The 11,409-nt window shown below is 32.8% G+C and overlaps 2 protein-coding genes across 2 annotated transcripts; both read left to right on the forward strand.

Annotated features, from left to right (window-relative positions):
• Positions 1 to 2,428: 2,428 nt before the first annotated feature.
• On the forward strand, positions 2,429 to 4,030 carry LOC146956018 (pentatricopeptide repeat-containing protein At4g20740-like). Its single transcript, XM_085716384.1, has one exon. The coding sequence runs from the start codon at positions 2,446 to 2,448 to the stop codon at positions 3,592 to 3,594; it is 1,149 nt and encodes a 382-aa protein (XP_085572510.1). The 5' UTR covers positions 2,429 to 2,445; the 3' UTR covers positions 3,595 to 4,030.
• Positions 4,031 to 9,011: 4,981 nt separating this feature from the next.
• Positions 9,012 to 11,100, forward strand: LOC146956019 (uncharacterized). Its single transcript, XM_085749002.1, has 2 exons — positions 9,012 to 9,300; positions 10,446 to 11,100. The coding sequence occupies exons 1-2, from the start codon at positions 9,012 to 9,014 to the stop codon at positions 10,970 to 10,972; spliced, it is 816 nt and encodes a 271-aa protein (XP_085605128.1). The 3' UTR covers positions 10,973 to 11,100.
• The last annotated feature ends 309 nt before the right edge of the window (positions 11,101 to 11,409 follow it).

An 11,409-nucleotide genomic window follows, 5' to 3' on the forward strand; every position in this document is an offset into this window, starting at 1 on the left:
ATTGTTTATAATAATCATACTAATTTTGTTTTGTTTTTTTTACATTTTATCGTAAAAAATAATAAATAATAAGCTTAATTGAACCACTTTTCGTTAATCAATGTGGTCCTCTCAACATGGAGATCGTTGGATAAGGGAGGTCTACCAGATCTTATAGTGTATCACCAACACCTAATTTATTTACTTTCTTCATCTTCATTCGACCTTCATCAAATAAAATAAAAAACCTAATTTATGAATCAATCTTCATAAAATAAAATAAAAAAACCTAATTTATGAAGATTGATGAAGGTTGAATGAAGATGAAGAGGATGGAAGAAGATGAAGAAAGTAAATAAATTAGGTGTTGGTGATACACTATAAAAAGATCTGGCAGACCTTCCCTATCCAATGATCTCCTTTTTGAGGGGACCACATTGATTAACAGCATGTGAGTCGAGGAACAAGTTTGTAAAAATTAAGAGTTATGAGACTAAATGGAAACAAATAAATAAGTTAAGGGACTGATGGTTCAATTAAGCCTAAATAATAAATAGTATTCACTATTATGAGTAATAAAAACTCAAAAAAAAAAAAATTAACACACCGACACTTTTGGTAAATGAGAATTAGTTATTATAATTATAAGGGTCATGCTTACGAGTGTCCTTAGAAAACTTGTTAAGGATTCAAAAGTGAAAATAATTGCTAAATCATGGAAAATAATATATTATTCATGGAAAATGCTCTTTATAGCACTTGTTAGCATTTCCCTAATTTAAATCATGGAAAATAATATATTATTCGTAAAAATATATCCATTTAACTATTAATTTAAAGATTGGGTTGTCATATTTATAAGGAACAAAAACATGTTTATGTTTTATTTTTTTCCCATTAGTGTTGTGCAAATTTTGTTCTCTTCCGTCTAGTAATTGTAAGCCATTCACCATGTACTGAAATTTCTTCATTAATTCGAGTAATGATATTGATAGGAATATTGTTTACCTTAGACTGGGTTTGAATTGACCAGGCATAAAGATTTGTTTGGACCGTAAAGTTCTATTTGGAGAAAGCTTAATTACTCAACATAGAGTATTCGTTAGGGATGTAAGGATTATGATGAGTGCGAAGAGAATAAGCCAAAAGGAAGCTCTATGGATCAAGTGGTGGCATTTGAAGGGTGAAAAACAAATGATTTTTCAAAACAAGATCTTAGAGGGAGGTTTCAGTCAGGCACAACTAAACACAAATGATATGTGGTACAAGATGACACAAGATATTAGGAATGTAGATAATGATACTTTGGAAAAATCAAAAGGTTTTGGACTTAGGTGTAAAGAACCTTGGTGGTGGAACAGAAGTGTTCAGAATATGATTAGAATCAAAAGGGAATGTTTCAAAGAATGGTCTAAGTGCAAAAATGTTTAAACTTGGGAAAAGTATAAGGGTGCGTTTGATTTGCTAAAAAATGAAGGACAGGACAGAACAACTTCAGTTGTCCAGTGTTTGATTTGTAAAACTGTTTCATGTACAAGACAAACTGGAGGCAAAGGACAGGACAAAAACTGATATTTTTGTCCCTCACCAAACCACATCACAACTTTTTGTCCCACGTACAAGTTGTTTTAAATACCAAAATAGCATTTCGTCCCCCAAAAATCATATAAAACAAAAAATTATTCAATGCCATAAAAATTTGTCCTATGCTGTTCTACCTTGTATTGTGCTGTTCTGTCTTGTACTGTTATGTCCAGTACTTACTGTTTTGCAAACCAAACGCACCCTAAGATAGCTAAGAAAGAGACCAAAAATGCAGTAGGACAAGCAAGAAGTCAAGCTTTTGATGTGTTATATCAATCCTTAGGAACCAAGGAGAGAGACAGATCTATATATAGACTTGCTAAGGGACGTGAAATAAAGACAAGGGACTTGGATCAAGTGAAGGGTATTAAAGATGAACAAGGTAAAGTTTTCGTTCTGGAAAAATATATAAATGATAGATAGAAGTATTTACACAAATTCTTAATAGTTTGAGTTTTTCAAATTTCAAATAGGTTTTTTAAGTTTGTCTAAGTTTCAAAAGTTTTTTTAAGTTTCAAATAGGTCAATTTAGTTGTTAATTTAATACACCTATTTAAAGTTTTTTAAGTTTTTATGTTTCAACTTTCAAATAAGTCCTTAAAAGGGCATTAAGGATCTATTAAACATAAAAAACTTAAAACTAATTTGATATTTTTGTCAAACTTGATTAAAAGATGTATTTTCATTCTTGGTACTAGGGTTCTCTTTTTTTGGTTACAATACTAGGGTTCTCTCGCAAAACGAATAATTTTTTTTTTTAAGAGGATTAGGAATAAATTTTGAAACCAATTATTTACCCTAAGACTGCTTGTGAAGAAAGTGTTCCCTGATAACAAAAATAAATAAATAATCGGCGTCCAACATAGATTTTGTTGCGCAACAATGTTGTCAATGTTGAGAAGATATGTTGGTGTTGTTTCTGTTTCTTCTATTATTCGCAACAAGTTTCCTCCTCTTACTCGTTTTGTTTCCTCCTCCTCCTCGTACGCCTCCCAATTAGGTTTCATTCCTATCACAAATTGGAGTGATCCTTACAATATACCTCATCCTGTGGAAACATTCAATACTCTCTCATCTGGTGTTTCATGTTTCAAAATCATGCTCTCTCAAGGTTTGGCTTCCATATCCGATTATAACTTTATTTTTGAAAACCTTGCTAAAATTGGGTCTTACAACACCGTTCTTTCCCTTTTCAATAAATTGGATGAATCTGTCCAATTCAGCAGACATCATTTACGTGATGTTTCCCCAGACATTCACACCTGGGCTATCCTCATCTCATGTCACTCTACCATAGGTAACATGTCTTCAGCTATCTCTCTTTTCCATAAGATCATCGACACCGGTCATCATCCTACTCCTGATACTTTGTATAATCTTTTGGAAGGTTTTTGTCGTAAACATGAGATTCACAAAGCAATGCACTTTTATAATGACATCATACTTAAAAAGGGTTTTCAGTTTGACGATAATTGTTATCTTATTCTAATTAAAGAATTATGTGAGATAGGAGAAACCCACGTAGCTATCCAGTTGTTGAGGCATGCACTACAGATTGACAAAAAACCAGCAGATGGTGGTTTTACTCTCACGTGTTTGTATAACATAATCATATTCAGGCTCTGCAAAGATAGACTTGTAAACCAAGCCTATGATTTATATTCTGAAATGATCCGTGTGAACAACGTCTCACCTAATTCTACCACGTATAACCATCTAATTTATGGTTATTGCATCCTCGGTCAATTTAAAGAAGCACTTGACTTCTTTATTGAATTTGAGGCATCAAGAATCATCTCTCCAACTCCTCCTACTTTAGTTACCGAACAAGATGTGAAATCTGCTAAAAGTGTAGCAGCTGTGATGATAAAAGGTGGTGTTAAACCTAACGTTGCTAGTTACCACTCAGTTATTGATGGACTCTACAAAAGCCAAGGTGGATCGAGAAGTTTTATCATGAATAAGATTGCACAAAAGGTTGAAACGTTGCTACTTTCCAAACCTGACAAGCTTACTGTTAATTATGATTGAACAACAACAAACTATTTAAAGTGGGCGTGTTTGGTGAAACATCGAAAGACAAGTTGTTTGCATTCTAGTTGATGATGCTGAAACAATAAGGAGTCTCTCTCCCTCTGTGTGTGTGTGTGTGTGGCAATAAGGATGGCACAAAAGAACTTGTTTGTGCAATGTAGATTAATTACATGCTTTCTAGTTTGCTACTTAAATAACCATGTTTTTGCTTTTGCTTTTGCTTTTGCTTTTAGTTATAGGTTTCACTTCTATTCTGTAGGAAATCAGCTGCCAAGTGAGTGGACAACAATTGTGTTTAATCTATTCTAATTTTAATAATGTCTGGATTTGGGCAATATATGTATGTCCTTCAAACAGATAGGAGGTATCCATGTTTCTTGTTTTATGCTCTTTTGATTATATAAATATGGTTATGTTGTCTTGCTTTGTGACATTTTCTTGAAAGCCTGAATCAGTTATAGCATTGTAGTTTTCAATGGAGTTGATATGTTTCTCCTATGTACATATTCAAAATTGAGATGTGATGTTCAGAATTTTCTCAATTTTTTCGGGACAATAGTTTCAGCCATATAACATTTTCCACATTTCTTTTGACTATGTTCTGGATGGACAGCACAATATTATGAAACCTTAATCGGGACTTCATGCATTAAAATTTGGCAAGGAACAGAAATTACATTTGACCTATGTAGCACCAACACTTCGAATCGAAAGAGTGTCTGATATCCAACATCGACACATATAATTACATTTAATTTCTTTTTTTTTTCTATGCCGTTAATTACTTCTACTTTCATAATTTGTTATTGGAGTTTATGTGTTAGAGTGTCGTGTTTGTTTCTGTATCAATGCTTCGTAGTGTTTGACCAGCATGCATGATTGCCTTGAAATAGGGACTTTGTAATCTGTTTCCCATCATAGGTTACTAGTTGGGAAGCAAACTTAATATTTTCATGGAGAGAATCCAGTGTTCGCAATCACCGGTATGAGCTTTTGTGATTATTTTACTCCTGAGCCTTTTTAGTAGTTTGTGCATCTAGCTACACTTTAGAACAACCAAAATTTTCATCAAAACATGAGTTTTATAGTAAAATTTAGCACATTGCATTGTGCCGAAATTTTAAGGTGTAATATTTCCTCAGTAACTCAAATTGGATTTTCAATCGATACAAAACTAGTTTGTGGAATATGCGAGAACATCTCCGGTAATTGTCAAACCAGTTATCCACAAATTCATATATACATGTTTGGAGATTCTTTTGGAAAAAATTTCACTGAGAATGATGTATAACATGAATATTGATACATTAATGCATGTTGTAGTATTCCAAAACTGCAATAGGCGTTGAACACAGGTATTTTCAAAGTCTTGATATTGGTCTGATGCAGTACGTATGATGGGTTTATGCTAGGTTTTAGGTATAAGCAAGATTCATTTGTGAGTATTGGGATGATTACTTGGAATTGTCAATATTTAATTTGATGATCTGTTTTTCAGTTGATGAAGAGGATTTTAAAATTTAGATAACTAACTAACAAAAACCCATCAATACAATCCTTCACAGTATCAATATATGACAGCAATAATTCTCTAGTGGCTTTAAACCATTACACATTTACACTTACTGTAACTCACTAGTGTTACATACTTGGAAGTCATTATAGTCATTATACTTGGAAGTCATTAGACTTATAACTAAACCATAAATGTTTAAATAAACGAAATCTTAATATTGTATCTTAAAATGAAAATAGTTTTCTTAGGCTTGTTTGCGAGTTTGGAGGGGAAAGCTTGGGAAAAAAGGAACGAGCAAGTGAAAGAAATAGAGGAAAATGGGAGGGGATGACTTTGGGGGGTTAACTTTTCTTAATAATACAAAACTCTTCTCATTTGGGGGAACTCAAAAATTGTATTAAAGGAGGGTTTTGAGGGCTTTTGGAAGGTTTATATGAATTCTTCAAATTTAATCTAGGCTTAATAGCAGTTTTAGCCCCTTAACTTTCCCAAAGTTGCGATTTTGGCCCCCTAAGAAGAAAAAAAACTGCAAAACCGCCCCCTAAGTTTTGCACCTGTGGCAGTTTTGGCCCCCAAGACCAATTTTGACTCGGTCTACGCTGGCACCCTAAGTGAGGTGCCACGTGTTATTTTTTTATTTTTTATTTTTTGCCTTAGGGGGCCAAAAGTGCTACAGTTGCAAAACTTAGGGGGCGATTTTGTAATTTTTTTCTTAGGGGGCCAAAATCGCAACTTCGTGAAAGTTAGGGGGCGAAAACTGCTATTAAGCCTTTAATCTATGTTATGTTGTTATAATATTTTTAAAATTAAGAATATAGTAATCATATGCATTAATTTATCATTCTCTAAAAAAACTACTTTTTAAAATTTTTTAAAAGATTTCTCCATTTTCCCTCGTATTTTTCACCCGTTAAAGTCTTCCCTTTCTCTCTTCTCAAAACTCCAAAACAAAGCCTTAAGTGGATATTTGTATTCCATTTTTTTTACAAAAGTTGTATCGTAAATTTAGCTTTTAACAATGATAATGTTTTTTCTTAAAACACAATACAAAGTTTTTTTTTTTTTTATTTGGGGTGGGTTGGTTGGGCACGTGAGGGGTTATATAGTTAGTATGTTGTGCAGCTGGTTGGTGGTGTTTGGTAGAACACGACGACACAACTTGGGTGCAATTTCGATTAGAATATCGTTGCAACCGCAACTTGTGTAGATGATGTGTAAACCTTTATATTGAATCTTGTACCCAGGGGTCATTGATCCAAATTTCTCCAACCATTAGGAGGGTCAGATCCACTTCAACACAAACACAAGCTAACCTTCTACATTCCACCTTCAGAATACTATTATAAACTTGGCTTAATTACACTTTTGGCCCCCTAAGTTTCCTAAAGTTGTGATTTTGTCCCCCTAAAAAAACAACTCTTTTCAGGCCCCCCAAGTTTACTTTATGTTGCAGTTTTGGCCCCCCACGCCAATTTTGACTCAGTCAACGCTGACATGGACGCCACGTGTGTAATGTTTTAAGGGGAATTAGTCACTTTAGTCCCTGAATAGGAAAAGAGTAGTCACTTTAGTCACTGAATGCAGGGAAATTTCAAAACAGTCCCTAAATGTAGACTCTGTTGGTCAATTTCAGGGACTAAAGTGACGAACGGAGTCTACATTCAGGGACTAAATTGACTAACAGAGTCTGCATTTAGGGACTAAATTGACTAACAAAGTCTACATTCAGGGACTAAATTAACGACTCATTTCCTATTCAGGGACTAAAGTGACTAATTCCCCAATGTTTTAATTATTTTTGTATTTTTTATTTTGTAATTAAAAAATAAATAATAAATAATTTTTGTAATAAAAAAAATTGTAATCAATTTTTTTTATTTGTAATAAAAAATTTATTTTTTGTAATTATAAAAACAAACAAAAATTTAAAAATTATTTTTTTATTTTTGTAATTAAAAAAACAATTTTTCATTTTAATTACAAAAATATTTTTTTATTTTTTTAAATTAAAAAAACAAAAATAAAATAAAATACTCCCTCCGGTCTTTATTATAAGAAAAAGTTGACTTTTTAAGTTCATAGAATAATTAATGTATCTTATTGTAAATATAGACTAGATACATCACTTATACAATGAACCAAAAAAGTCAATTGTTTCTAATAATAAGGACTGAAGGGAGTAAAAAATTTACACACGTGGCGCCCACGTGTCCGTTGACTGGGTCAAAATTGGCATGGGGGGCCAAAATTGCAACAAAAAGTAAGCTTAGGGGGCCTGAAAAGAGTTGTTTTTTTAGGGGGCCAAGATCACAACTTTGGGAAACTTAGAGGGCCAAAAAACTAATTAAGCTTATAAACTTTTTTGGAGCGGCCGATTGCATATGCCATAGCCAGTAAAAACTTTCATCATAATAATGTTGTAGATCTATATTTTAACCTAAATGAAGTTTTAAAAAGATTCACGGGGAGATGAAGATGGAAGGGGGGATGAATATGGATTTTGGGAGGATGAACCCTAATTGCACGAACTTATATGAGTGACATTTTGTCTTCATTTCTTCAAAAAAAAATGTATTCCATTTATGAATTGTCCCTTTCAAATGGCCAACTCACTAAAAGGACGAACTAATTTCAACTTTGCCAACATTTTGAACCAACTTAAAAACGTTTGAAAGTTAAAACATAAAAGACGACAAACACATAAAATAAAAATAAAAGTAAATTACACTCCCCTCCCCTCAAAGATGCTTGAATTACACTCCTCTCCCCTCGTATGTTAAAATATACACTCCACTCCCTTGAAAGGTAAAATCTACACTCCCCTACCCTATAAGATGCTCGAGTTACAATCATCTCCCTTAATAATTAAATATGAACTACACTTTAATCTATTTAAACATAAATAAATATTTCTATGATATACTAATTTTGAACCACCATTTAAGAAAAATAAATTCATTTCTTTATAATTAATTTTATAATTTATAGTATAAAATTTACTTTTAAATAATCATACTTTACTGTCTTTAGTAATTTTTCACATATTTTAATTTTATCTATGATTGTTTCATATTTCATAATAGTGTTTAAAACTATATGTTAATGAAATTGTGAATAAAAAAATACCGAAAAATATGTATTCAAATTTTGATTATATTAAAATAGACCCACAAATACTATTTTATTCAAAGTGTGTTAGATTATTATTTTTTTGCGAGATTATTAGAAATAAAAAAAAATATTGAGGGAGTAAATTGTAGATTTTAACATAAGAGGGGAGAGAGAGGTAATTCAAGCTTCTCTTAGGGGAGGGTAGTGAAATATTTTCTAATATGTTTTGAATAAGAGGGGAGGAGAGTGTATATTTTAACATAAGAGAGGATGAGAGTGTAATTTAAGCTTCTTTGAGGGAAGGGGAGTGTAATTTACTCTAAAAATAAAGGGTTAATTAAGTTTTTAGTCCCTATAAATATTCACAGTTTTGTTTTTAGTCCCTATAAAATAAAATCACACATTTTAGTCCATGTGACATTTTCCTTAAGCATTTTAGGGACTAAAAATGCTGATGGAAAATTTTTATAGGGACTAAAAATGCTGATGAAAAATTTTATAGGGACTAAAAATGTTGATGGAAAATTTTATAAGGACTAAAAAGTGTGATTTTATTTTGTAGGGACTAAAAACAAAATTCTGAATATTTATAGGGACCATTTACTTAAACATGCCATTAAGCTTCCCTAAAAATATGCAATTAAACTCCATAAACGCATACTATTATTCTTTTTACTGCCTAAACGCATACTGTTCTGAGCACTAGGGTTTCTAGCAAAACGATATTTTTTGAAACCTTATTATTTACCCTAAGATCGCTTGTGAAGAAAGTGTTCCCTGATAAACAATGTTGAGAAGATATGTTGGTGCTGTTTCTGTTTCTTCTATTATTCCCAACAAGATCATCAACACCGGTCATCATCCTACTGCTGAAACTTTGTATTATCTTTTATATGGTTTTTGTGATAGAGATCAGATTCACAAAGCAATGCACTTTTACAATGACATCATACTTAAAAAGGGTTTTCAGTTGGACCATGAGTGTTATCTTGTTCTAATCAAAGGACTATGCAAGATAGGAGAAACGCACACAGCAATACAGTTGTTGAGGCGTGCGCTCCAGATTGACAGGGAAGGTGACTTTACTCTCCTGCTGTGTTATAATTCAATCATATACAGGCTCTGCAAAGATAGACTTGTAAACCAAGCCTATGATTTATATTCTGAAATGATCCGTGTGAACAACGTCTCACCTAATTCTACCACGTATAACCATCTAATTTATGGTTATTGCATCCTCGGTCAATTTAAACAGGCAATTGAATTCTTTATAGAATTGGAGGCATCAAGAACCGCCTCACCAACCCCTCCTACTTTAGTTACCCAACGAGACATGAAATCTGCTACCGGTCAGTTTAAACAAGAAATTGACTTATTAATGATAAAAATAAAATTGGAGGCAGCATCAAGAACCGCGGCCTCTCCAATCCCTCCTACATTAGTGAGAGTTGGAGTTGATAATGAGAAGATTGAATGATTTTAAACGCCATAATTCACTAAGATATTGGGCAACCTTTTGGTAAATGAAAATGAAGGTATGTTGCTAGAAATATATGGTTCAACAAAAGGTTTGAAGTATGAGAATAGTCTAAGACTTTTTGAGATGTAAAAATGGATATTCATGTTTAATGGTCCTCATCAATAAAGTTAGACTAGACATGAGAATATGTAATCTTGTTGTTAAGGCAATTTTTTACTACTAGAGATAGAGTAAATGAAACAATATAATAGAGAATATCTCATCCTTAGACATGTATTTCCGAGGTAAAAGGAATGAATAAGATTTTGATAGTTTGTTATAATGATGAATTCCAGTGATTCTGAGGCACTTTCCATTATTGTATATTTTCAAAACAAACATCAAATTATTTTTCAATCACCTTGCGTCCTTTATAAAAAATACAAAAAATAATATATTTATTTCGATATGTAGGAGATAAAAAGTGCTACCTTGATTTTCAAAAGTCAATGTGAGATCAAAATGGTTTTTGTGATAGAGATCAGTTTCACAAAGCAATGCACTTTTACAATGACATCATACTTAAAAAGGGTTTTCAGTTGGACCATGAGTGTTATCTTGTTCTAATCAAAGGACTATGCAAGATAGGAGAAACGCACACAACAATACAGTTGTTGAGGCGTGCACTCCAGATTGACAGGGAATTAGGTGACTTTACTCTCCTGCTGTGTTATAATTCAATCATATACAGGCTCTGCAAAGATAAACTTGTTAACCAAGCCTATGATTTGTATTCTGAAATGATTCATGTTAACAACATCAACCCTAATTCTTCCACATATAATCATCTAGTCTATGGTTATTGCATCCTCGGTCAATTTAAACAGGCAATTGAATTCTTTATAGAATTGGAGGCATCAAGAACCGCCTCACCAACTCCTCCTACTTTAGTTACCCAACGAGACATGAAATCTGCTACCGGTCAGTTTAAACAAGAAATTGACTTATTAATGATAAAAATAGAATTGGAGGCAGCATCAAGAACCGCGGCCTCTCCAACCCCTCCTACTTTAGTTACCGAACGAGATGTGAAATCTGCTAGAAGTGTGGCAGCTGTGATGATAAAAGGTGGTGTCAAACCTAATGTTGCTTGTTATCGCTCAGTTTATGACGGACTATACAAAGGCCAAGGTGGATCAAAAAGCAACCTTATGAATAAGATTGAAAAAAAGGGCAAAACACTGCTACTTTCCATACTTAACGAGTTTAACGGTATTTGTTATGATTGAACTACAACAAACTATTTATAGTGGGATTGTTTGGTAAAACATCGAAAGACATGTTGGTTGTGTTCCAGTTGATGATGATGGTGAAACAATAAAGAGTCTCTCTCTCTCTCTCTCTCTCTCTCTCTCTCTCATGTGTAAGATATATCATATATGGCAACAAGGATGTCACAAAAGAACTTGTTTGTGCAATGTCGATTACATGCTTTCTAGTTTGTTAATTTAAGGACTTTGCTTTTGCTTTTAGTTGCACTTCTATTCTTTACGTGATAATTAGTTGCCCAGTGAGTGGACAATAATCGTGTTTAATGTATTTTTAATAATGTCTGGATGTGGGCAATATATGTATTTCCTTCATACAGATATATAGGAGATACCCATGTTTCTTGTTTTATGCTCTTTGATTATATAAATATGTCTATGATTGTCTTGGCTTGGGA

The sequence above is a fragment of the Medicago sativa genome, chromosome 1 (assembly GCF_051527215.1).
Source record: "Medicago sativa cultivar Bolivia chromosome 1, Bolivia_mono, whole genome shotgun sequence".
NCBI classification, from domain to species: Eukaryota; Viridiplantae; Streptophyta; class Magnoliopsida; order Fabales; family Fabaceae; genus Medicago; species Medicago sativa.